Raw genomic sequence first — 25,325 nt, 5'->3', positions numbered from 1 at the left:
GCACACATACACTCGCAGTCACACTCAGACACTCTCGCACACGCACACTCGGGCACAGACTCGCAGTCACACTCAGACACTCTCGCACACGTACACTCGCACGCAGACTCGCAGTCACACTCAGACACTCTCGCACACATACACTCGCAGTCACACTCAGACACTCGCACACGTACACTCGGGCACAGACTCGCATTCACACTCAGACACTCGGGCACACACAGACTCGGTCACACTCAGATACTCATGCACACGTACAGATGCAGCCATTCAAAATGGGTGAGGTATTTCGCGGCATACCCCGGTGGGCGTGTCGCGGTATCACGCAGTTCACGTGTGTCACGTGGCTAACTATCCGGCGTCGCCTTTTAAAACCGCCAGGGGGAGCTTAACCTCTCATGTACAGCATTTGAGCCTTTAATTTTGAACTGTGTATTACAGCATGTTAATCATCAGTCATTCAAATGTTGGTATATTTTATGAAAGCAAGATTGCTCAGTTGGACAAAAGTACACAACCTACCTTTATCAGAAATATTTATGCATCAAAGCCTTTACTGAAGATATTACTAATAGTATTAATAATGGATGACTTTGGACAAGCTGTATACTCAAAGTATAATTTCTTTAGCACATTTGTACAAGCACTTGGAATCTGTCCAAGCCATACTTTGTCAGGCATTTTGTTTTACTTCAACGGGCATAAAAACTTCCTTGCTTTTAACAGGGCGTTTCATAATTTCTAACTACGAAAATGATTTAAAATGCGACACCTATCATTCAACTAGAGCTTAAAATATCACAAGGATCCTCAAGAGCACAGCAAAGAGTGTATTAAAAGACACTTGTATTTATCAACGCTTTCTTTTCCGTATACCAGATTTTATGGAACCACTTCAGAGGGGTGTCAGCCAGTCAGATTCCAGGAATCGGCACTTTAAAGGAAAAATACACACCGGTATTCCATTTCTCCCTAACGATTTTAAGCATCGAAGTATTTAACTAGCATGTGAAATAGCGTGTGAAAAAGTGGTAGTTTTAAGCTTTTCTGCTAATATAATATGGAATCGCGTATCTAAAGAATTCGTGTGCTGCGACAGGGCTGTGTAGGGCTGTTTCGCCTGCTTGTTCATGCGAGCTGTCTTGTAGCCTACTGGTCTAGGTGCGTGACTACCAACTGGCAGGTTGTGTGTTTGAATCCAGCTGGTGCTGGACTTTTCATTTTTATTTATTTATTTTTTAATCGCGTAACATAAACATATTACCGTATGCAAACTGTACTGTATACAGTATGTATATGTATATTTAATGTCTTAACTGTGCCCGTTTAAGTATTGAATATTCATATCTAATTTTACCACTGAAGGGAAATCTTAGTAGCTGAGCATAAAAAGAATAGGAGCATACTGCAACGCGTGTGAAGGCCATAAACGATATTAATTTTGGAACATAAACATACAGTATATGGCTGGTCTCGGTACTTTAAAGAAAACATACACGAAACATGGTTTCATTATGACCAGAATCGGTCTTGAGATATTTTTAACTTGATTTACAGTATTTGAGAGGTATGTCTTAACACCGACACTACAGTGCGTAAATACTGCTCACGTATATGTTTCTAGGTTTATATTATGCATTTCATACGGTCAAATTACTTTTGAGAAACTAATAAGAAGCGTTAAACGGTATGCGTTTTAGTTTCGTTTTACTGGGACTCTGCTTTTAACAATGTCGCCGTGGATTGATTAGAGATATCAAGTACATACAAGTCATTTTTTAAATGTTGTAGTTCGTCTTGTAAAAATGTTACGAGTACATCATCTATCAACAATTACACAGGTTCTGTTTCCATATTGCGGATTTTGGTTACGTAATATTATTTTCTAAATTTCACGTTGTGAATATATGATTTGGGCAAACAGAGCTGCAAAGAAGTACATTATGGGTTGTTGTTTTTTTTTTGCAGTTTTATCTAGAACAAGCGATGCTTAAACCTTTGTCTGATTCTTGTGAAACTATCCACACGACAGTTACAGTACCTAGGAGTTGACTTCAGTGATGTCACTGATGGGATGTTTCTAAAAATCCATCCTCTGTAAAACGTCTTCTCTAGTTGTCCTGCATATGTATTCGCTAATGAAGCTGTGTGTTCTGAGCTTGGATCTCTACATTTCTGTATGAACCAGCTTAGAGGGCTAAAGACAGCTTGTGTTTAAATTGAGTGTAAGGTAATTTATGCTTCTAAAGTCATGGTCAGCATTTATTATTGTACTGTGCTGTAAACTTGTTCTGTGCCTAGTCACATTATTTTATAGCGTTTTTTTAGCGTTGTCAAATCTGGTGGCGCTGTGTGTTAGTTTCCTGACTCCCATGTCACATGGTCTGTGATTGAATCCCATGGAGCTATGACTTTATTTTTTAACAAACATATCTTTGAAAAAATGAAACGTTTCCCTTGGTCAGAGATTAAATAAAACCTCACTCGCACCAAACAAATTTATATTTCTAAATATCACAACATGATCGAATTTAAGTCTTTTTAATAACAATGAATAGTCACCTATGCGTTACAAAATAAACATTTATATTGATTTGAATCGCGTTTTGATTTAAATCGTAAACGCGTGTTTAAATATGTGTTTAAAGGCGATATACTGTATAAAAGCGCTGATTCTTATGGAATGTGTTCCGCCGGGGATTCAACAAAAAATTTTTTTAATCGCGTATCTAAGGAAAATTGCAGTATAACTTTATTCATGCACAAACAGTGGCATGTTACATTATAATTTGTGTCTCTCCTCTTGCCAGAAAGCTCTAAATTGCATTTTGAGTGCGGTTTTTGACTTTTTCTAAATTGCAACCCATAAATAAAGCTGATACAGTTTAGACTAACTGTATTCTAAACTGTATTACAACAGCACATTGGACAATGCAACGTAAATTGCAAAAATGCACTTGGAATCTGTCCAAGCCCTCCTACGAAAATTATTTAAACTGTGACACTTATCATTCATCTCTAAATAAACTTTATTTTATATAGCATTTTAAGCGAATAGGTTATTAGATTGCTCATAAACCTAATCGCTTTTTCTACATAAACACAGCGTGATTGCTCTCTGAAAATGCTTTTCCTTTATATTTAGGCTCAGATTTCAACTATAGATCGTATTATTATAAACTTTCTTGGAAAAATGTATTTTATGTAAACCATGTTTGCTATTAATTCATTTAGGGCTAGAATATGTTCATTGTCTTCCAATCGAGTCGAGTTGACATTAGAAGCTTGCCACTCCCGGACTGTTACACCAACGCATTAGCATGTTAAAGCGATTTCATTGAGGAGCCCAGCTACCAGTTAACACTGTACTTCCTACTTTGAAAATACCTGTGAAACCGGTTTAATTCGTCACAGCCAGCACTCCGGCAGAGAGGGGGTTGTACTCGTTAATGTCCGATGACATACAAGTGGAAAGATTACAGATTTTAATCGTCTTTTTTCTGAACCAGGGAAAATCTGATCATGTTTCTCTATAACAATAATAAAAAACTTTATTATACATTATTTTACATATCCCGCTTACACATCGCACGACTTTAATAAATCTATTCTTTATTAATACTAAATAAATAATACTAAAGATACTACAGCAAAGAGGTCACTTGATTTTTGGAATAATTCCAAATAGCACAATGATCCACTGGCATCCCTGAAGTCTGTTTAGTCCATAATCTTCCAAATACAATCACTAAGCAATTATAAGAATTATACCATCCTATTTCTTTGTGATGTCCTGTGAAAACTAAATCTAATTTTATAAGGCTTTTACTCAAAAGATTTCCAAACACACAAAGCATTTGTGAAGTACTATAGTATTTCTAAAGGTTACTGGTACAACATCAATCATTAAAGCTTAACAATAAAGTTTAGATTGCTGACTATGGACTAACTACATTAACTAACTGCAATGCAACAGTAGACATTTTACAAGTAAGAATATCTGGTTGAATTCTTGCATTTGTAGCCAATTTAATGCGAGAGATTTTAAGTTTTCCAATGCAGTTCACTATCATTATACACAAAAGCCAAACCATAAACTTTGAAGCTAGCAGACTTCAAGAAAACACCTGTTGGTGTTAAATGGTGAGGTTTTATTATAATCTAAGGTATGAAAACAAACTAGCTACATTTTTAACACACTTTATAATACACCACTTTTTTGTTGTATCCCAAGTGATTTGAAGCATTTCTGTTTTAATTGAACTTCTAGAGTTATTTCTCCAATGTTTAGGAGGATATCGCCATAATAAGGGCATGCTTGTCATATGCTAAAAGAATAGCTTATAACAGGAAATGCAAAGTCTGTTTTTTTAAAACGCTCCTTTAAAGCCTGTGCCCCAGAAGGTCCATTTATGTTGAGTTGTGAAAGTGCTTTACAGTAAAAACCTTGTGTAAATGGTTAAAAGCAATGATCCAGGGACCAAAGGTGATTCAGGAGCCTAGAACCAATATTTATGTGCTCAGTGCAGTCGGATGTTGAAATTTGTTCCCCGTTTTTGAAAAAGTCCCACTGTATGCTGTTCCTTTTATTTACAATAAGAATCTAGGAACCTCTAGGAGACATCAACTGCAAAGTGACATGACTGAGAGCCTCTTGAGTCCTGCAGATACAGGGTACCTCATAATTTTAATGAAATCAAATGTGTACTGTACATGTAAAACTGAAGTTGACCTAACAACCATCCCCTTTTCTGCAGAGCGTGTTTAATTGTACTGTTTCAGCACATCAGTTTTTTTTTAAAATTTTTTAAATAAAGCCTTTAGACAATTAGGAGGTACTGGTATTCACAAGGTAGAAGGTGGTGTTTTCAGAGGCCTAAAGGGAAACTGTTATACCTAATGATTAAATACTTGATGAGACATTTTTTTACTGCATTGTTTATGTATGATCTGTGTATCTCAGCTGAAAAGCTGAGATAAAATAAGATGTATGCATCTAAATAACTGGACCTCAAATAGCAGACCTTATGAGCAATTAAAATATTTATAGCTCCTCTGGAAGGTTGTTGGGGGGGAAAAAAACCTCACTCGCACCAAACAAATTTATATTTCTAAGTATCACAACATGTTCGAATTTAAGTCATTTTAATAACAATGAATAGTCAGCTAGGCGTAACAATATAAACATTTATATTGATTTAAATCACATTTAAATCGCCTTTATTTAAAACCCATAAATAAAGCTGATACTGTTTAGACTTTTAATTATTTAAAACTGTATTACAGCAGCACAATGCACAATGCAACGTAAATCGCTTTCTTTGTCTTCTGCGTAATAATGTTCACCTCTCTGTCCAGCAAATTAACAATAGTAATAATAATGAACTTTATTGTATATGGTGCCTTTAAAGGTGGCTCCTCAAAGCGCTTTACAGCGCAGTGGCACAGTACTGTGTTCAGTGTGTCATCAGAGGGGGACAGTACTGTGTTCGGTGTGTCATCAGTGGGGGACAGTACTGCGTTCAGTGTTTCAACTAAAATGGGACAGTACTGTGTTCAGTGTGTGATCACAGTGGCACAGTTCTGTGTTCAGTGTTCGATCAGAGTGGCACAGTACTGTTTTCACTATGTGATCACAGTGGGACAGTAGTGTGTTCACTGTGTGATCACAGTGGGACAGTAGTGTGTTGAGTGTGTGATCATAGAGGGGCGCTAGTGTTCAGTGAGAAATAATAAATAATAAAGTAAATAATAACAACGTAACGTGGTTTTCTGCACGTCTACCTAGGCTGCAGCTACTCCTGCATTATGTTTCATGTAGAAGTCTTAGCTTAGATTTTGTTTGCAAAAGACAAGCAAAATCTTTAAATGCAAATGACAAAAACTAGACACAACCGCAGTCCATACGAGGCCCCCTGCTACACTTTCACTGTTAATTCATTAAAGCCCATATTATCTGTGCTTTCCCTCACGATAAACAACTGCACCTGAATTGACACATCTCTTCTTGCTGAGTCCTTCGCACAACAAACGAAATTTCTCACCGGTCAGAGACAACAATTCTAGTGGAGCATATCCTGTCTTTGACAGGACTTGTAGTGTTTTTAGAGAAACCAACAAGGTCAGTTCTATTCCTTGTGTTTATCACCGTCGGAAATTACTCTCCAGTCAGCTGATTTGTACACCGTGTGTGCAGTTCTTGTATGAAGGAGATTGTTACTGGTATTAGTAGTGTTATTACTATTAGTATTAGTATTATTACTAGTATTATCATTATCAGTAGTATTAGTAGATTATTATTATTAGTAGTAGTAGTGTTGTCAGCAGTAGTAGTAGTAGCAGTAGTATTATTATTAGTATTATTATCAGTACTAGTAGTAGTGTTAGTAGTAGTACTATTATCAGTAGAATAGTATTAGTAGTATTATTAGTGTTGTCAGCAGTAGTAGTAGTAGTATTATTAGTATTAGTAATAGTAGTATTAGTAGTGGTACTATTGTTATCAGTAGTATTAGTAGTATTAGTAGTAGTACTATTGTTATCAGTAGTATTAGTAGTAGTACTATTGTTATCAGTAGTAGTATTTGACAGGACTTGTAGTGTTTTTAGAGAAACCAACAAGGTCAGTTCTATTCCTTGTGTTTATCACCGTCGGAAATTACTCTCCAGTCAGCTGATTTGTACACCGTGTGTGCAGTTCTTGTGTGAAGGAGATTGTTACTAGTATGAGTAGTATTATTAGTAGTGTTATTACTATTAGTAGTAGTATCAGTATTATTACTGATATTATCATTGTTATCAGTAGTATTAGTAGTGTTAGTAGTAGTACTATTGTTGTCAGTTGTCATATTAGTGTTAGTAGTAGTAGTATTAGTGTTAGTAGTAGTAGTACTATTGTTATCAGTGCATGATGCCCAAGAATAATTCCCAGATGTTCATTCTGTAAGTTGCATTCATAATGGCCAGCAGCCCTATCACCCTGCAACTCCCAGCTGGCAGCCCCACTGGAGCCCAGCAGTGTGAGCCTGGCCAGTACCTGGAGGGAAGACTGCTGGGAAAACACTGAGGCTGCTGCTGGGAGAGGTGTGAGTGGGGCCAGCAGGGGGCGCTCTCACCCTGCGCTCTGTGTGGGTCCTGATGCCCCAGTATAGTGACGGGGACACTGGACTGTAAACAGGCGTCGTCCTGCAGATGAGACGTCAAACCGAGGTCCTGACTCTCTGTGGTCATTAACAATCCCAGGGTGTCTCTCGAGAAGAGTAGGGATTTTACACCAGCGTCCTGGTCAAATTTCCCATTGGCCCTTACCAGTCATGGCCTCCTAATAATCCCCATCTATGAATTGGCTTCATCACTCTGCTCTCCTCCCCACTGAGAGCTGGTGGGTGGGGAGAGGACTGGGGTGTCATCCAGGTGGGGCTGCACACTGGTGGTGGTAGTGGGATCCCCATGACCTGTAAAGAGCTGCACACTGGTGGTGGTAGTGGGATCCCCATGACCTGTAAGAGCTCTGAGTTGTAATAGTTGTAATAGTGTAGGGAGTTATTATTAATATTATTATTATTATTATATAATAATATATTATATTATTAATATATTAATATATTATATTATTATTAATATCATGCAGCTCGAACCCCAGCGAGCGTGACCCCCTGACCCTGACCCTGACCTCTCTTTCTCTTCCCCTCCAGGTGCAGAAGCGCCCCCTCCTGCTCCTGCTGCTGGTGGCCGCGCTGTGTCTCCAGATCTACGCCTCCGAGGAGTCCGGGTGTGAACCGGCGCTGCTCCGACCTGTGACCCGATACGGATACCCGGACCGCTGCCGCCCGGAGAGGGGAGTCCGGGACTGTTTGTTTATTGATTGATTTCCTGCGTGGCTTATTTATTTATCTATCTTATTGACGGAGAGACTCGTGCGTCTTATTGATGGAGAGTATTTCAGTGAGAGCGGAGGTGGTGCTACTCTTCCTTCACCGTGAGGAACTGGAACGGTTCTCCATGATTTGTCGTTGTATAATCGATCGATCGATGACAGCGAGTGAAATGATCGTGGGGTGGGCAGGGAACGACGCGTGTTTCACTCCCTGAACAGATGAATAAAAACGGAGAAGCAGCGGTGTGGTTTGTGTTTGTTCTGGGGGAGGGATTGACGCTGCAGGAGGTCGGGGTCAATCAGCGCTCAGGCATCTGCGGTTAAGAGGGGGTCTGTACGCAGAGAGGGGTAGGGGTGGGAAACAAGCTGCCCAGCCTTGTTGTTGAAGCTGATACCTTGGCTTCTCTCCAGACAGCTGGGTGAGCTCCTCCAGTCAGGACAGGAGGCTCTACTGTACACAGAGAGGGGTGGGAGGGGGGAACAAGCCGAAACCCTGGCTTCTCTCCAGACAGAGCTGAGGGAGGGGCGAACAAGCCGATGAGCTGCTCAGGTCCGTTATCTACTGTCTGATTCCTGTCTGCTCTCCTGCTCTCTCTGGTCTGCTGTTTCCCCGATCTGTATCAGTTCAGCTCCGGCCTCTGACTTCTGGTGCCTTGTCTCCCCCTGGCAGTGCTGAAGCGCCTCATTGACTTCATAGATCCAGATGGGTGTGGACCCCAGTGTCCCGACTGCTGGTCAGTACAGATCCAGGACACTGTGTGTGAGAGTAGGGGTGTGACCCCAGTGTCCCGACTGCTGGTCAGTACAGATCAGGACACTGTGTGTGAGAGTAGGGGTGTGGACCCCAGTGTCCCGACTGCTGGTCAGGGGTGCTTAGTTGGGGTTCGGTCTGTACTCCCCAAATTCCCTCTCCTCAATTGTTTGCAGGTGGGATGGAGTGGGTTCCTTGACTGTAAAGTGCTTTGGAGATCCTTTTAGATAGTTTCCAGAAACGCAAACAAGAGAGTTTGCTTATGAAAAATAATTTTAAAAGTATTTTTTAAATTCCTAAGTGATTAGATATACCAGAAACATTCATAGCAGGCGGCGTCCAAGACTTCATTCTGCCCTGATGAGTTAATCATTAACTGAACCCAGTAAATTTATCAAGGGCCACTGAGAGGACAAAGTCCTGCCCTTCAGATCACCAGGAAGAGACGGAGAGAGAGAGAGATGGCAGCGTGTAGCTCAGCGCTCAGCCCTGGTGAGTTTTCTCTTGTTCTACCTGTCAGAGTGTCAGTAAGGGAGTCACTGAGGGTCTCTTCTCTGTCACAGAGCACAGCAGCAGCTGGAGAAGTGTCTTCCTGTCTGCTGAGAGTGTGTTCTGTCTGTCAGACACACGGGGTCTGAACTAGGAGAGAGAAACAGGAACTGTTTTACTTTCACTTTCTCTTGTCAGCGATCAGAGATCGGTAGTGTAAACTCAAGCTGTTTGGAATGTAATAAATATTTTAATAAGGTGTTTATTTAAGGTAAAATGATTGATGTTAAACCTGACCATGTGCTGATGGTATTGGATTCACACTGTTAGTATTCATGATGCTCAGACACGCTCAGATATGAACATTTCCTGTTTGTTGCTCAGATGTCGTGTTTATTGTACAGCTGATAATACCAGAGAGGAATCAGTACAGATGAACAACAGAGGAATTTATTTGGCCCATAATTAGTAATGATTCCAGGGTCTCATGCAGCTGTTTCTACTGTCTTGACTGGGCAGCTTGTTTCCTCCCTCAACCCCTCTCTGTGTACAGTAGAGCCCCATGTCCTGACTGGAGGAGCTCATCCAGCTGTGTCTGGAGAGAAGCCAGGGTATCAGCTTGTTCCCCTCTCCCCCCCCCTCTCTGTGTACAGTAGAGCCTCCCACTCCTGATTTTAAGTCTTATTGTTGCTTTGAGTTTCAGTTTCAGTGTTAATTCTGAGGAACTTTGAGGTGTCAATATCTAACTGGTCTTTAATGATGACTGACTGTCACTGAGGATGTTGAATATTTTGTATATATTTATGGTTCACTATCTTCACCCTGTCAGTGTGGGACACTCCCTTCAGACTAAAGAGACTCAGTTCCTCCAATCTAACAGTGTGGGACACTCCCTTCAGACTAAAGAGACTCAGTTCCTCCAGCTTGTCAGTTTCACTGTTTTTAAACTAACATCATGCTCGTTCTCTTCAGTGTGGATCACAGTAGATAGTTTCTAAGCGATTTGAAACTATACAACACAGAGATTTCCCAGCCAGGTGGCTGAGTCCTAAACATTTCTTTATGAAATGTGACATTTTAGACTCACTACTGAAGAATCAGGACGGACTGAATGATTTTACAGTTTTTTACATTTATTTTAAAATAAGGTGGTATAAAGGTTCATTCTGAACACAGGAGTCCCATATGTGTCTGAACTGCCACTGGACACTCAGAGTGTTAGTGGGACTCTACAGGGCCCTCCAGAAGTATTGGCGCCCTTGGTAAAGATGAGCAAGGAAGACATTGGAAAAAATGTCTGTGTTGTTTATCAGATGAGAGATATCTGACCTTTCAGTGAGGTTAAATTATTCTAAGAAAAAAAATCCTGATGAAAAATAAACGTACTATTGAGAGAACAGTTAAAAATATATACTGTATATATTATATAAATTGTAAGAATACAGAATAAGAATGTTGTAAGAATACAGTCTGATTACCTAACATTAACAGAACATTTTTGTATACCACAGAGAATACACATAAAATGAACCTCAATCTGTGTTTTTCCTCTCCCACAGGGCAGGGACAATAGAAAAGATATAGAGAAGTTTTTATCGTAAATTTGAAATGGGATGAGTGGTGAAGATATCTGTGATGAGAACTTTATCATGTAAATAATCTGTGATCTTTCTCTCTGACAGGGGAGGGACAGGCTGATGCCCATGAGGCACCACAGCGTCTCTCAGGGATGGGCTCCTCAGTTGATCTGTTAGTGTCAGAGGCAGCTCTGAAGTCCTGCAAGACAGGAGTGGGTGAAAGAGCCCATCAGCAGATCATTAGAACCCCAGACAAGAGCTGTTTCTGTACATCAGTCTGAAAGACTCGTCACAGCTTGTCTACAGATCAGCGAGTCTGTGAGTGAACAGCAGCAGCCTGTTGTAGAATCTGTGTCAAACAGGGTGAGATGGAGAATTACTGAACAGCCTGGAGTCTGAATTCTGCTTTGTTAACAAACTGCTCAAGACTGCAGGTCTCAGGGTTGAAGGGACAGTTCCTGACCGACAGACACTGAATCACTGCAGCTCAGCCCAGCAGTGGGGATGTGGTACCAGGAACATGAGGTGGAGTTTATTCCACTGACAGGTGCTGAGAAGCATTAAGCCTGTTTCTCTCTTGTCATCCTCTGATAAAGACACAGTGGACTCTGACTCTGGACTCTGGGTGTGGTCAGTTTCAGAGTGAAATACCAGCCGGATGATTGCACTGGACTGCACACTCTCCTAGAGTGCTGTTCTTCACTGGGGTGAAGAGATTCTCTCTCCTTCAATTAATGTCTTTCTACACTCTGCCCCTGTAACAGTACAGTACTGCAGCATGACTGTTGTTGCTTGAGGCCAGTATATAAACAGACTTTTCAGATGAAACTTGAGTCACTTTGAAAAAATAGATCTGACACAAGGAAAAATCATGAACAGCAGGTAAAACTATGTAGTTAGTTGATACTCAAGGTTAATTCCCAGATGTTCATTCTGTAAGTCTCCTTCATACTGACTTTTTTAGTTTTCTCTTGAGCAAACTGAACCCTTCTTATCTGTGCAGAGGTTGGTCTCCTCTCATGTCTAACCTGCCTGATGCTCCTGTCTCTCCTCCTGTTGCAGTGAGTGAAGTCGAACCCAGACTCCAGTCCCGCCCCTCTGAGCTGAGACTGGTGCTGCTGGGCAGGACTGGCACTGGGAAGAGCTCAGCAGGAAACACCATCCTGGGCTCAGAGGAGTTTGACACGGAGGGAGTAACTGAGGAGTGTGTGAAGAGACAGGGAGAAGTAGCTGGGAGGCAGATCACTGTGGTCGACACTCCAGGCTGGGATGAGTGGCTGATAGGCAATGATCCACAGCAGATCAGACAGGAGGTTGTGCGCAGTGTGTCTCTGTGTCCCCCAGGACCCCACACTCTCCTCCTGGTGATTAATCTGGACTCAATCACAGACTGGAGATCAGTGAAGGAACATCTGGAGCTTCTCAGTGAGAGAGTCTGGAGACACACAATAGTGCTGTTCACCTGGGGGGACAGACTGAGAGACACAACCATTGAGAGAAGAAGGAAGGAGCTCCAGTGTCTGGTGGAGAAGTGTGGGAACAGGTATCATGTTCTCAACAACAAGAACAGGGCAGACCGCACTCAGGTCACAGAGCTGCTGAAGAAGATAGAGGACATGGTGGCAGGAAACTATGGGCTGTACTTCACCACTGACATCAAAGAAATAAACACTGAACTGGAGAAATATATCAGACAGAGGGAGGAGAAGAGACAGAGAGAGACAGAGGAGCTGAGACAGAAGTATGAAAGAAGGGAGAGAGAGAGAGAAGAGGAGCTCAAACAGAGGTTGGAGGAGGAGTGGAGCAGGAGAGAAGAGGAGCTGAAGGAGAAGATGAGAAAGACACTGAAGGAAGAGGAGCTGGAGAAAGAGACAGAGGAGCCCAGACTGCCTGTCAAGAGGAGGAACAGTAAAGACCTCAACCCTCTCAACAGTGAGTGTGATTGATGCTGTATTACTGAGTCACTGATCTAACTGGTCACCAAACTGAGAGATTCAACCATCTTGTGTCCTGTTAGGAATTAAAATCATACTGTGCTCCGCTCTGTACTGTGTTACTAACACAGTGGCACACAGATCTGTGTCTGTTTAAATCCTCTGTGCTGTAATTGAACTGTTTTCTCTCAGGGAGATTAGATTTAATCCATCACACAGCAGCTCAGTCTCTGTAATCTGTTCCTCAAGTCTGTCGGACCAACACTCAATCAATCAAGGTTTATTGATCGATGCACGAACAGTACAGCACACAGCGGTGTTGTCAGCATTGAAATCTGCGAGCTCGTTAAAGGCTCGTTAAGAGGGATGGAAGAGTTGGAGGACAGGAATTTATAGGGGTTAACATTGGGATACAACAGATTACAGAATTACAATTCACAGATTGTGTGGAACCAACACAAGGATAGGAGGTATTTAGGTGTCCTGACAGTAGTAGGGTACAGGGTAGGAGGTATTTAGGTGTCCTGACAGTGGTAGGGTACAGGGTAGGAGGTATTTCGTGCTCTTCGTAGGTGTCCTGAGAGTGCCAGTGCCCCCTGTCAGTTCAAGGAGGTAACTGCAGGTGTCTGCTGTGGTTGGCTGTTCAGCAGTCTTACTGCCTGGGGGAAGAAGCTATTCTGACACCTGGTGGTCTTGGTCTGATACTTCAGTACCGTTTTCCAGATGGTAGTAGAGAGAGCAAGTTGTGTTTAGGGTGACTGGGGTCCCTGAGGATGGACCTGGCCTTCTTGAGGCATTAACACAGTAGATATCCCCTGTGTTCAGTAGCGCAGCCGTTAGTGTTCTGAGCCAGTGTCACCACCCTCTGGAGGACCCTGAGCTCGTGGGCGGAGCAGTTACCACACCAGGCAGTGGTGCAGCCGGTTAGGATGCTCTCAGTGGTGCAGCTGTAGAAGCTGGTCAGGATGTGTGAAGGCAGGCTGAACTTCTTCAGTCTGGGGAGAAAGAACAGGCGCTGTCTTGTCTACGGGGTTGGTGTGGTGGGTCCAGGTCAGGTCACCTGTGATGTTGACACCTAGGAATTTGAGAATCTGGACCACTGCGGACCCACTGATGTGAACGGGTGCCTGGTCTGTTCCTGTGGTCCATCATCAGCTCCTTAGTTCTGCTGGTGTTCAGAGAGAGGCTGCTGTCCTGACACCATGCTGTCAGCGTTTCTACCTCCTCCCTGTAGGCGGACTCATCACCGTTCGTGATCAAGCTGATGATCGTTGTATCGTCCGCAAACGTGATGAGGGAGTTTGTGTTGTTCCTGGAGACGCAGTCGTGGGTGAACAGGGAGCAGAGGAGAGGGCTGAGTTTGCAGCGCTGGGGAACACTAATGTTCAGAGTCAGGGTGGAGTATGTACTTGTGCCGACTGAGCATGATGCCCAAGAATAATTCCCAGATGTAAATTTCTTTCAAAATGGCCAGCAGCCCTATCACCCTGCAACTCACAGCTGGCAGCCCCACTGGAGCCCAGCAGGGGTGAGCCTGGCCAGTACCTGGAGGGGAGACTCCTGGGAAAACACTGAGGCTGCTGCTGGGAGAGGTGTGAGTGGGTCCAGCAGGGGGCGCTCTCACCCTGCGGTCTGTGTGGGTCCTGATGCCCCAGTATAGTGACGGGGACACTGGACTGTAAACAGGCGCCGTCCTGCGGATGAGATGTCAAACCGAGGTCCTGACTCTCTGTGGTCATTAACAATCCCAGGGTGTCTCTCGAGAAGAGTAGGTGTGTTACCCCAGTGTCCTGGCCAAATTACCCCCTGGTCTTTACCCATCATGGCCTCCTAATAACCTCCATCTCTGAACTGGCTTCATCATTCTGCTCTCCTCCCCACTGAGAGCTGGTGTGTGTGAGAGGACTGGAGCATCATCCAGGTGGGGCTGCACACTGGTGGTGGTGGAGGGGATTCCCATTACCTGTAAAGAGCTGCACACTGGTGGCGGTGGTGGGATCCCCATTACCTGTAAAGCGCTTTGAGTGGAGTGTCCAGAAAAGCGCTATAGAAGTGTAAGTAATTATCATTATTATTATTATTATTATGACTTTTAAGTTACGTTTGTCAAGAAATGACTTGAGCAAATTGTACTCCTCTTACCTGTGGAGAGGTTGGTCTCCTCTCATGTCTAACCTCCCTGATGCTCCTGTTGCAGTGAGTGAAGGGGACCCTGCAGTCAAACCCAGACTCCAGCCCCGCCCCTCTGAGCTGAGACTGGTGCTGCTGGGCAGGACTGGTGCTGGGAAGAGCGCAGCAGGAAACACCATCCTGGGCAGCACACAGTTCCCCTCCCGGCCCAGCCTGTCCGCGGTCACCCAGACCTGCGAGAGACGCAGGGGGGAGGCTGCTGGGAGGCAGCTCTCTGTCATCGACACGCCAGACCTCCTGGACAGCAGGGGGTGCCAGAGGGACGTGTGTCTGGAGGTCCGGAGGTGCCTGCTGCTGTCCTCTCCAGGACCCCACGCTTTCCTGCTGGTGCTGCGGGCCAGACGCTTCACAGACGAGGAGAAGGGAGCCCTGCTGACCATGACCGAGGTGTTCGGGGAAGCTGTCCTGAATCACACTCTCATCCTCTTCACCCACGGGGACAGTCTGGGACAGGAGACAGTGCAGCAGTACGTTGACACACAGGGGAGAGATTTGCAGCAGCTCTTAGAGAGCTGTGGGAACAGGTATCATGTTCTCAACAATATGGACACGGGCGACCGCACTCAGGTCACACAGCTGCTGGACAAGATCGAGGACATGGTGGCAGGAAAAAGTCTGTTCTTCTTAGTGGACCAGGATGCAGAGGAGAGGCTGAGAGAAAGAGAGAATAGATACAGAGAGGAGGAGGAGGGCAGGAAGAAGAAGGAGGAGTTTCTGAAGAAAGTGCAGGAGCTGAGAGAGGAGTACGAGGCAGAACTGCATCAGAAGACGGAGGAACTGAGACGCAGGAGTGAGGAAGAGCAGAGGAGGAGAGCGGAGCAGCTGAAGGAGGAGCACGAGGCGCAGCAGAGGCACCAGCTGGAGGAGCTGAGACGCAGGCAGGGAGAGGAGCAGCGCAGGCAGCTGGAGGCTCTCAGGAGAGAGCAGGAGGAGACACTGCGCAGGAAGGAGCAGGAGCTGCAGCTGCAGTACCAGGAGCAGAGCCAGAGGCTGGAGCAGGAGCAGTGTGAGAAGACGGAGGAGATCAAGCTCCGCTACAGGACGCAGCACCAGGAGCTCCTGCGCAGGTACGAGGAGGAGCAGCGCAGCAGAGCTGAGCAGATGGAGCTCAGATACCAGGAGCAGCACAGGAGGGTGCAGGAGACCATCCTGAAACTCACTGAGGAGCAGCTGAGGAAGGTGGAGGAGACCAGGACCCAGTGTGCAGAGAGACTGAGGGAGAGGATGGAGGCCGTGAAGAGGGAACTTGAAGAAGAGCAGGAGAGGAAGATAGAGGAGCTGAGGCAGCAGCACAGAGGCCAAGACCGCGGGGAGGCCCAGCAGAGGTGTGAAGCAGAGCTGTGGAGGAAGGTGGACGAGATCAAGCAGCTGTATGAAGAGAGACTGCAGGGGAGAGTTCAGGAGCTGGAGCAGCAGCAGCAGAGGGAGATGGAGGAGAAGAGGGAGGAGCAGGAGGAGGAGCAGAGGAAGAGAGAGGAGGAACTAAGGAGGCAGCTGGAGGAGGATCGCAGGCAGAGGGAGCAGGAGCTGGAGCTGAGGAGGGCTGAGGAGCTCAGGAGAGTGGAGGAGCTGGAGCAGAGATACTCACTGGAGGAGCAGAGCAGACTGGCAGAGCTCAGACTCCACTACAAGGAGAGGATGAGAGAGCAGGGCAGGCAGGAGCTGCAGAGGCAGACGGAGGAGCTGAAACTGAGGCAGCAGCAGAGGGAGGCAGAGCTGAGGCAGGAACTGGAGGATGAGCAGAGGAGGAGGGCAGAGGAGCTGAGGCAGCAGTTAGAGAGGGAGCACCGTCAGAGAGAGCAGGAGCTGGAGGAGAGATACAGGGAGCAGCAGCGAGAGGCGCAGGAGGAGAGGAGCAGGACGGAGGAGCTGAGGAGGCAGTGGGAGGAAGGGCTGAGAGAGGAGTACGACAGGAGGCTGCAGAGAAAGGAGGCGGAGATCCAGGAGAGGTGGGAAGGGGAGCTGCAGAGGAGAGTGAAGGAGCTGCAGGAGTCCTCCCAGCCTCAGAGCCTGGAGCCGGGTCAGAGTAAGTACTGTACCCCAGCAGGAAGGCAGGAGGTAGATGCCCAGTTTAAGAGGTAAAACTGCAAATTCCAGAGAATTGTATAGTTTGGACTGCATACATGCAATCGTGTCAAGATTGAAGAGAGGTCTTGCATCTTGTGATTTTTATTTTGTCTCTATGCAGTGGTTCTTATTTGAATTTCTTTCTTCTTCACTTTGCTTTCTTTTTTGTCATAACATTTCTCTTCATCTTGGTTTATGTCTTTTAAACTCCAAAAGCTGTAGTTTTTGATGTTTTGAGTCAACATAAGGGAACTTTAACCTTCTGCACTCAGATCCCAGAATCTGCTTGTTTTATTGACATGTTTGTTTCAATTAAGCACACAGCAGAGTTTGTTTCATCCCCTCTAAGTACTAGAGTGGCAGAACAGCTGAAAAAATGATTTAGTTCTTGTGCCCTGAAACACTACAAGCTCTAACACTGATGTTGTCTTGTTTGGTTGCTGATCCAGGGAGAAGCCCAGGAGAAACTCCCCGTCCAGAGATCTCAGCAGCTCCTCGTCTGTCGAAGCTGAACATTGTGCTTCTGGGGTGTGAAAAGGCTGGGAAGAGCTCAGCAGGAAACACCATCCTGGGCAGAGAGGAGTTTGACGCTGAGGGAGGAACTGAGGAGTGTGAGAAGAGACAGGGAGAAGTAGCTGGGAGACAGATCACTGTGGTCGACACTCCAGGCTGGGAGTGGGATAATATAAAGTCCACCTCAGAGCAGGTCAAACAAGAGACTGTGTATAGCGTGTCTCTGTGTCCCCCAGGACCCCACGCTCTCCTCCTGGTGATCCCTCTCATCACACTGAGAGAGAAACAGAGGAGATCAGTGAAGGAGCATCTGGAGCTTCTCAGTGAGAGAGTCTGGAGACACACAATACTGCTGTTCACCTGGGGGGATGAGCTGACAGACACAAACATTGAGCAGCACATTGAGAGAGGAGGACAGGAGCTCCAGTGGCTGGTGGAGAAGTGTGGGAACAGGTATCATGTTCTCAACAACAAGAACAGGGGCGAACGCACTCAGGTCACAGAGCTGCTGGAAAAGATAGAGGACATGGTGGCAGAAATGAGTGTCTTTCCTTACATGATGGACAGAAAACTTCTGCAGAAGATAAAGAAGAGGAAGTCGGCCAAGAAAGTGGTCGATGTAGAAGAGGAGGAAGAGAGAGGAGCTGGAAGAGTGCCCGTCAGGAGGAGACACAGTAAAGAGATGGAGCCCCCAAACTGTAAGTCCTGATCACACCGAAAGTCTCTCTCCTACATCACTGACCCTCTGTCTGTATGACACACTGACACACAGCTCTCTCTCCTACATCACTGACCTTCTGTCTGTACTGTACGACACACTGACACACAGCTCTCTCTCTCCTACATCACTGACCCTCTCTGTACGACACACTGACACACGGCTCTCTCTCCTACATCACTGACCCTCTGTCTGTACGGCATACTGACACACAACTCTCTCTCTCCTACATCACTGACCCTCTGTCTGTACGGCACACTGACACACAGCTCTCTCTCCTACATCACTGACCCTCTGTCTGTACGACACACTGACACACAGCTCTCTCTCCTACATCACTGGCCCTCTCTCTGTACGACACACTGACACACAGCTCTCTCTCTCCTACATCACTCACCCTCTGTCTGTACGACACACTGACACACAGCTCTCTCTCCTACATCACTGACCCTCTGTCTGTACGACACACTGACACACGGCTCTCTCTCCTACATCACTGACCCTCTCTCTCAAGGTCCTGTAAGAATATTAGTGCGAGTCACAAGTTCACAACAGGAAGAGAGTTCGCTCGGATTCACTGACTGTCCCTTCTGATCCAGGATGATCCACACTTTCTCTAGGAGTGTGATTAGACTTCGATATGAAGTAAATATTCTAAAATACAGGAAACAGAGGGATCCTGAACACGCAGAGGAACCCAGATGTCTGCACCAGCGCGAGAAACACAGTGGACTCTAAACACAGTGAGCAGCATCACACCAGATCCATAACGAGCCCATTATCATGATGATGGTGTCAAAACAGCAGTCAGGTTGTCTCAGAAGATCAGACAGCTGTATTCAACAGTTTGTAGCACCTGAGATACTGAGACAGACTCACGCCTGTCACTCTGTGGTGCTCAGCTCTTTCTTTCAACAGGTCCAGCAGCTGAGGAATATTCACCTGGGGCACCTGAGACTGGGGGCTCACTGTCTGTGGGAGATGAGCCTGATGAAGTTAGCAGAACCAAAGTAAGTGTTTATACTACAGGAAAAGTCTTTATCTCCACACGTGTGAGATCTCCTCTCCTACACTGGAGAAACACCTGTATCTTTACCTCCACACCTGTGACATCTCAATTCGTTTTCAGGTCCCAGGGAACGTGACTGAATTCACTCCTGAAATAAAATTTCAGAACAGGAAGGAAACCTACAGGTACCTGATATTTTGGGCTTTTTTGCGTCCTTTGCTTAACAAGCAAAAATGAGATTAAAACATAGGAAGTCCTGAAAATCACTAAAAGGCATAATTTAAGGCCGAAAGACCTTCAGGACAAACAGAATTCCAGAACACACTGCTCGATGTTACATACAGACCCCTTGTTTGTCTCGTTATTTTAAATGCACAGTTTCCTGTGCTCCCAGTGAGGAGCTGCCAGATGTCAGTTCTGCTCACTTGCACGACGGCAGTCTAGGTAAACTCCATTTCCCACAAGGCCACTGGTCTACTTCCTGTGCCACTCCTCCCTCTGACTTGCTAAGCTGCCCGTCAATCATAATGTCATCCCGGTCCAGCCAAGTATCTTGCGGTATCTCAGCGGAAGTGCTCAGTTGCCATGGCAGTGGACTGAATAAAAGTCAGCAGAAGGGATTTTCACAGTCACCTCTTTTTCCAGAGACTCGCTCTCCTGCAACCTGACAGCTTCACGGAGAAATGACACTAAAATAGACACATTGCTTCAGTCTCGCCCATCACTACGGTCTCCTGTGTACTTTCACACCAGACTGAAACTTAAACACTCGGAGCACTCATATCACGTATCATTAGTCCTTAAAACAATAACGAGAGGAATTTAGTAGCTTCTTCTTAGCTAAGGAAGAGGTGTTAGTGGGGCCAGCAGGGGGCGCTCACCCTGCGGTCCATGTGGGTCCTAATGCCCCAGTATAGTGACGGGGACACTGTACTGTAAAGAGGCACCGTCCTTCGGATGAGACGTAAAACCGAGGTCCTGACTCTCCGTGGTCATTAAAAATCCCAGGGTGTTTCTCAAAAAGAGTAGGGGTGTAACCCCGGCATCCTGGCCAAATTTCCCATTGGCCCTTACCAATCATGGCCTCCTAATAATTCCCATGAATCTATGAATTGGCTACAGTACATCACTCTGCTCTCCTCCCCACTGAGAGCCGATGTGTGGTGAGCGTTCTGGCGCACTATGGCTGCCGTCGCATCATCCAGGTGGGGCTGCACATTGGTGGTGTTGGAGGGGAGTCCCCATTACCTGTAAAGTGCTTTGAGTGGAGTGTCCAGAAAAGCGCTATATAAGTGTAAGCAATAGTAATAATAATAATAGTAATAATAATAATAATAATAAGGATAAACATGCCAGACTGCAGTAGGGAAGTGTGGAACTTCTATATTTCTGTGTCTCCAGTGTCAGTGCTGTGTCTTTGTCACACAGTCCTGCCCCAGTTCTCTCTTTGTGTCACTGTACTGCAAGCGTAGAATTTCTTCATTTTGTCTCCAGTGTCAATGCCCTGATGTCTGTGGTGTCCCCTGTCTCTGTGGAGTGTTGAAAGTGTGGTGTCCTCTATCTCTGTGCAGTGTGTTGACAGTGTGCTGTCCTGTGCAGGTATCTCTGCCCGTCCGCGGGTCAGTTCTGGTGCCGTGTCACTGGGCTGGTGTTTGTGATGGCGTCGGGGGGTGAACTGGAGTATCAGACCACACACTGGGACATGGCGCTCCTGTCCCCCACTGGCCAGCTTCCTGCAGGACCCCTGTTTGACATACACTGCCCCCAGGAGGCGCTGAGGGAACTGCAGCTACCTCACTGCGAGATCGATGGCCGTGAGTCTCAGGCGATGTTAACAGTTTCTGTATTGACAGTGAGTACAGCTTCAGCTCAGAGTCTGGTGACAATTTGCCTTCTGTGTAACAGTGTGAATGAAGATGAGGTTGCTTCTGGGATATGCTGGACTCATCCCTCTCTCCAGCCTCTGGAATCTGTTCCAATCCATTACTGAACCTCAATCCCAGGGCTTCATTACTGGCCCTTAATTAATCTCAGTTAAAGGCTTCATTACTTTAATTCAGTTATTCATGGCCACCGAAGGCCATGTCACATCGTTAACAGAAATAATCAGTGATCTTCAGCCCTAAGTGTCGTGTCATGTCACTAGGTTGAAAGATGAGCTGGAATGGAAGTCAATGAGGAGCAGAGCTGGCTCTTGTGAGCCTCTCCATTCCGGCAGTCCTCTACTGTGGACGTGACTGATTGTCGAATCACACTGGAGCCAACGTACTCAGGTTTAACCAAGACAAGCTCCTCCAGCATTGAGTTGATGGTCTCTGGTTTACAAACCCATCTCGCTGACTCGGCACTTGAGGCCTAACTGGCAAATACTAACCAAGTCGGAACCGAAGGTGGTCCAACTCCACAATGGTGCTGCACCCACTGCTCTGAGCCCAAAGTCTTATAGCTGAGAGGGATGGGTCCTTGGAACAAACAGGGAACAGCTGGGGTGGAGTCTAGGGGTGTAACTGAATCGTGGGGCTCTCCTACTGGACTGGAAGCCGTGAAGATGTGACCAGTCTTACAACAAACAGCCAAAGGAATCATGACTCACTCTGTGTCTTCCTGCAGGCAGGAGTGACTTCCTGTTGGTGGCCCATGTGAGCTGTGGTAATCTTGAGGTGCTGTTGCCCCTGGAGGTGACACAGACCCATGTGAGGGTGTCCATCGCCGGCCTGTCCCTGTGGGGCCTCGTGAAGAGCCTGTGGGACTCCAGCATCCTTGGACAGGTGCTGCTGTTCCTGCAGCCAGGGGATGGCGTGGACCTGCTACCCAAGTTGAACGTGTTTGTGCTCCCTGGGAATGTACTTCTTAGCCAGGTACAGGGGACTTCCTGTCTCTCTGTCTACCTCCCCAACACTTCCTGTCTCTCTGTCTGTCTACCTCCCCAGCACTTTGAAGATAGATGTGAAGACGGGGGTTTGAATTTAATCCTTTCTGTAGGGGGTTTAGACTTCTAAGTCACAAGCTGGGGTTTATGGCAGGAAAGGGGGTTAACTGATAAGGATTGCAGATGCAAGCTAGGAACCCCCCTGGGTGTAATGTTAAACTGACCATTTGCCCAGAACATCGTAAACTGGCCAAATACCATGAACCCCCCTCTTTACCATCAGACCGAGTGACGTCAGAAACGGAGAAGAAAACACTATATAACCCAAAAGTTTTTAACAGTAGGTTGAACAATACTTCGGTTTTGTTGTTTCTTGCGGGAAACAAGACTTCGGCTTAATTGTTCCTTGCATGCAATAAACTCATCTGTTTTACTTCATCTCGGGATCAAGAACCTTATTTCTTCTGTTACAACAACTTCTTGTCTCTATTTGTCTTTCTCTCCCAACACTTCCCGTCTCTATGCCTGTCTACCTCTCCAGCACTTCCTGTCTCTCCAGCACTTCCTGTCCCTCTGTCTGTCTCTCCAGCACTTCCTGTCTCTGTCCGTCTGTTTCTCCAGCACGACGTCGTGGCATGTTTCTGTTCCCCCGTTCCCAGCAGTGTCACCCTGTCCTCTCCTCTCCTCCACAGGTCACCGAGCAGCAGGACTGCAGCAGCACCCTCATTAAGACGAGCTCAAGCTGTAAACTGACACCGCAGGCAACGTACAGAGTGACCAGCAGCAGCAAGGAGATTGTGATAATCCAGCCTGAGGTAATGGTTGTCCTGTGATACAGACAGAGATCACTGGCCTTTATGACCCAAACTGTTGAGAGAGCATGAGGGAGAGACTGAAAGATCTAGAGAGAGAGAAGCAGGAAAGACTCGGGTCATGAAAGGGTGATCTGAGTATCATCAGTGTCATCAAAACAATGAAACAGGTGGACCCATCCAGCAGATACACAGAGAAAGGAAGGGGCCCGAGTACTGACCCGTTAAGAACACCAGGGGGGGAGAAGGCCAGAGCCTCACCAGGACACTTGGAAAGAGCAGTTCAAGGGACAAGAAGAGAACCAGCCAAGAGCAGCACCTGAAATACCCAGGACAGGAAGAGGATGTGGCCAGTCATGTCAGAGGTCAAGGAGAATTGGGATACTGGAGAGAAAAGCAGAAAGCAGAGTCACAGAGTCTGTAGAGGGAGTCCAGCTGACTTCATGCTCAAAAAGGATTTGCCTGTGTGACAGACTGCTAGCTCTTTAACACAGCGTTACTGTTGTTCTTCCAGTCCCAGTGCTTTTACTGCAGTTATGGCCCGAATTTCCACCCTACGTTCGAGGTGTTCCTGGCCCACGGTGCGATGAGACTGGACCTGGTGTTGCTGAAAGGCGCCTCAAAGGACGGAGAAAAGAGGGTGTGGAGCCGCATTGTGCAGCTGCCAGGTAACAGATCTACTGAGAACATGGTGGGTTAGAGGTCAGTATGGCCTGCTAGTGAGTGTGACAATCATGCCAGGCAATAGCTGACTTGAGATGCATCTTGTGTGTCCTGTGGGTGAGTAGTGTCTTTACGGGAGACTGTGTCCTGTGGGGGTTTTGTTGTTCAGGGTGAAGTGTCTTTACGGGAGACTGTGTCCTGTGGGTGAACAGTGTCTTTACAAGAGACTGTGTCCTGTGGCTGTTGTGCTGGTCAGGGTGAACAGTGTCTTTACGGGAAACTGTGTGTCCTGTGGGTGAACAGTGTCTTTACGAGAGACTGTGTCCTGTGGCTGTTGTGCTGGTCAGGGTGAACAGTGTCTTTACGGGAGACTGTGTGTCCTGTGGGTGAACAGTGTCTTTACGGGAGACTGTGTCCTGTGGATGTTGTGTTGTTCAGGGTGAACAGTGTCTTTATGGGAGACTGTGTCCTGTGGGTGTTGTGCTGGTCAGGGTGAACAGTGTCTTTACGGGAGACTGTGTCCTGTGGGTGAACAGTGTCTTTACGGGAGACTGTGTCCTGTGGGTGTTGTGCTGGTCAGGGTGAACAGTGTCTTTACGGGAGACTGTGTGCTGTGGGTGCTGTGCTGGTCAGGGTGAACATGTCTCTGTCTCTTTCTCTCTCTGCAGTCCCTGCTGTTCAGACCAGGACCCCAAAGACTTCTGCCCCTCAGAGTGAGTCCCTCTGTCCTCTTTGAGTATCTAGAGCTGGTTCCTCAGCCCTTGTGTAGGAGCAGCCAGTAGAAGGGTGTCTGTTTGTTTCAGGAATCATCAGCAGAGAGGAGTGGGCAGGAGCCTTGAATGAAGTGATCGAGGAGCTGGAAGCAGACGAGTACAAGAAGCTGAAGAACATTCTGCACCAGAAGGGGATGCCCCGGGGTGTACTGGGAGACATCGAGAAGCAGGACCTGGCCCACAGGATCGTCTCCCACTTCGGAACGGAGGCGTCTGTTCATGTCATTCAGGAAGCCATGGCCAGAATTCCTCGGAACGACGCAGCGATACAGGAATTACTGAAGCCCTTTGTGGAGCAGCTGAGATAGAGAAGGAGCATAAGGACACCCTGTAGGACTACAGTGTTTCACCATGAGGGAGTCACTCCTGAGGGACACACGGTCGTCCTCTCTCGGCTCACAGCAACGCCCCTGAGCCACACAGAGAGCGTGTGAGGAAGATCACACAGGCTCCTCTGAGCCTGCACTGGTCCAGTCCATGAACACAGCAGAGCTGCCACTCTGTAGCCTGATGCCCTCAGAGCTCGGAGCTCAGCAAGGCTGGGAGACTGTAAGGAAACCAGGACGCTGCTGCTGTGTGTGGAGGTTGTGGACCAGCAGGTGGAGCTGTTGCCTCTGGAGCTCTGTGACCCAGGACAGTGACCAGGGACACTGTGCTGTTGGAGGTGCTGCACTTCAGATGAAACATCTGTAGCACCAAGGCGTATCATAAACATTTCCCAATAATCTCTGCCCTTGAGTGAACAACAGTCCAGCCCCTGGGAGTCTGTCCGAGGTGGGTTTCTCTGATGAGCACAAGGTCCTGACCCATAACACAAACCAGGGGGTCCATTTTGACATCTCCCGTGACAGGAAATACTCATGTGGACCCATGCTGGTGGGGTGACGGGTCTCCTCTGGAGTTGAGCTCTAGCTGGGGGTAACCGATCAAACATCTGAAAGATGAACAGCCAATGAGGAGCCTGAAGAGCTACACCTGATGATGTCGCAGCCAATCAGCAGATGTGATCACTGGATTTGAAAAGGTACCGAACCTCCGCAGAGACTGAGGGAGAAGCACCAGAAGGAGCTGCAGAACCACCTCC

The 25,325-nt window shown here is 46.6% G+C and overlaps 3 protein-coding genes and 1 long non-coding RNA gene across 4 annotated transcripts; all 4 read left to right on the top strand.

The window, feature by feature from the left end:
• Window positions 1-275: 275 nt before the first annotated feature.
• Window positions 276-12,435, top strand: LOC138242566 (GTPase IMAP family member 9-like; the record flags this gene model as incomplete). Its single annotated transcript, XM_069198102.1, has 5 exons — window positions 276-284; window positions 7,695-7,851; window positions 8,547-8,642; window positions 8,804-8,813; window positions 11,697-12,435. Coding segments are annotated over exons 1-5 (1,011 nt in total), but the record flags the coding sequence as incomplete, so codon positions are not given.
• A 56-nt stretch (window positions 12,436-12,491) lies between these two features.
• On the top strand, window positions 12,492-18,106 carry LOC138242565 (golgin subfamily A member 6-like protein 25). Its single transcript, XM_069198101.1, has 3 exons — window positions 12,492-12,625; window positions 14,825-16,843; window positions 17,334-18,106. Exons 1-3 carry the CDS (start codon window positions 12,526-12,528, stop codon window positions 18,104-18,106), a joined length of 2,892 nt encoding a protein of 963 aa, XP_069054202.1. The 5' UTR covers window positions 12,492-12,525.
• A 763-nt stretch (window positions 18,107-18,869) lies between these two features.
• Window positions 18,870-21,543, top strand: LOC138243469 (uncharacterized). The gene is made up of 3 exons (XR_011192132.1): window positions 18,870-19,125; window positions 19,245-19,309; window positions 20,724-21,543. It is a non-coding gene; the product is annotated as an uncharacterized lncRNA (long non-coding RNA).
• Window positions 21,544-21,579: 36 nt separating this feature from the next.
• LOC138242564 (uncharacterized) lies at window positions 21,580-25,325 on the top strand. Its single transcript, XM_069198100.1, has 6 exons — window positions 21,580-21,583; window positions 21,735-21,982; window positions 22,686-22,808; window positions 23,320-23,473; window positions 24,137-24,181; window positions 24,272-25,325. The coding sequence occupies exons 1-6, from the start codon at window positions 21,580-21,582 to the stop codon at window positions 24,547-24,549; spliced, it is 852 nt and encodes a 283-aa protein (XP_069054201.1). The 3' UTR covers window positions 24,550-25,325.

The sequence above is a fragment of the Lepisosteus oculatus genome, chromosome 14 (assembly GCF_040954835.1).
Source record: "Lepisosteus oculatus isolate fLepOcu1 chromosome 14, fLepOcu1.hap2, whole genome shotgun sequence".
NCBI lineage: Eukaryota > Metazoa > Chordata > Actinopteri > Semionotiformes > Lepisosteidae > Lepisosteus > Lepisosteus oculatus.
Note: the sequence above shows the minus strand (reverse complement) of the source record. Positions and strands in the feature narration are given on the sequence as shown.

Bases quoted from the DNA above. Each gene is read 5' to 3' on its own strand.
- LOC138242565 (XM_069198101.1), top strand. From the start codon at position 12,526: ATGAGAAAGACACTGAAGGAAGAGGAGCTGGAGAAAGAGACAGAGGAG. The intron at 12,626-14,824 runs GTGAGTGTGATT...CTCCTGTTGCAG, and splicing joins AGACCTCAACCCTCTCAACA to TGAGTGAAGGGGACCCTGCA. The intron at 16,844-17,333 runs GTAAGTACTGTA...TTGCTGATCCAG, and splicing joins GAGCCTGGAGCCGGGTCAGA to GGAGAAGCCCAGGAGAAACT.
- LOC138242564 (XM_069198100.1), top strand. The intron at 23,474-24,136 runs GTAACAGATCTA...CTCTCTCTGCAG, and splicing joins CCGCATTGTGCAGCTGCCAG to TCCCTGCTGTTCAGACCAGG. The intron at 24,182-24,271 runs GTGAGTCCCTCT...TGTTTGTTTCAG, and splicing joins AAAGACTTCTGCCCCTCAGA to GAATCATCAGCAGAGAGGAG.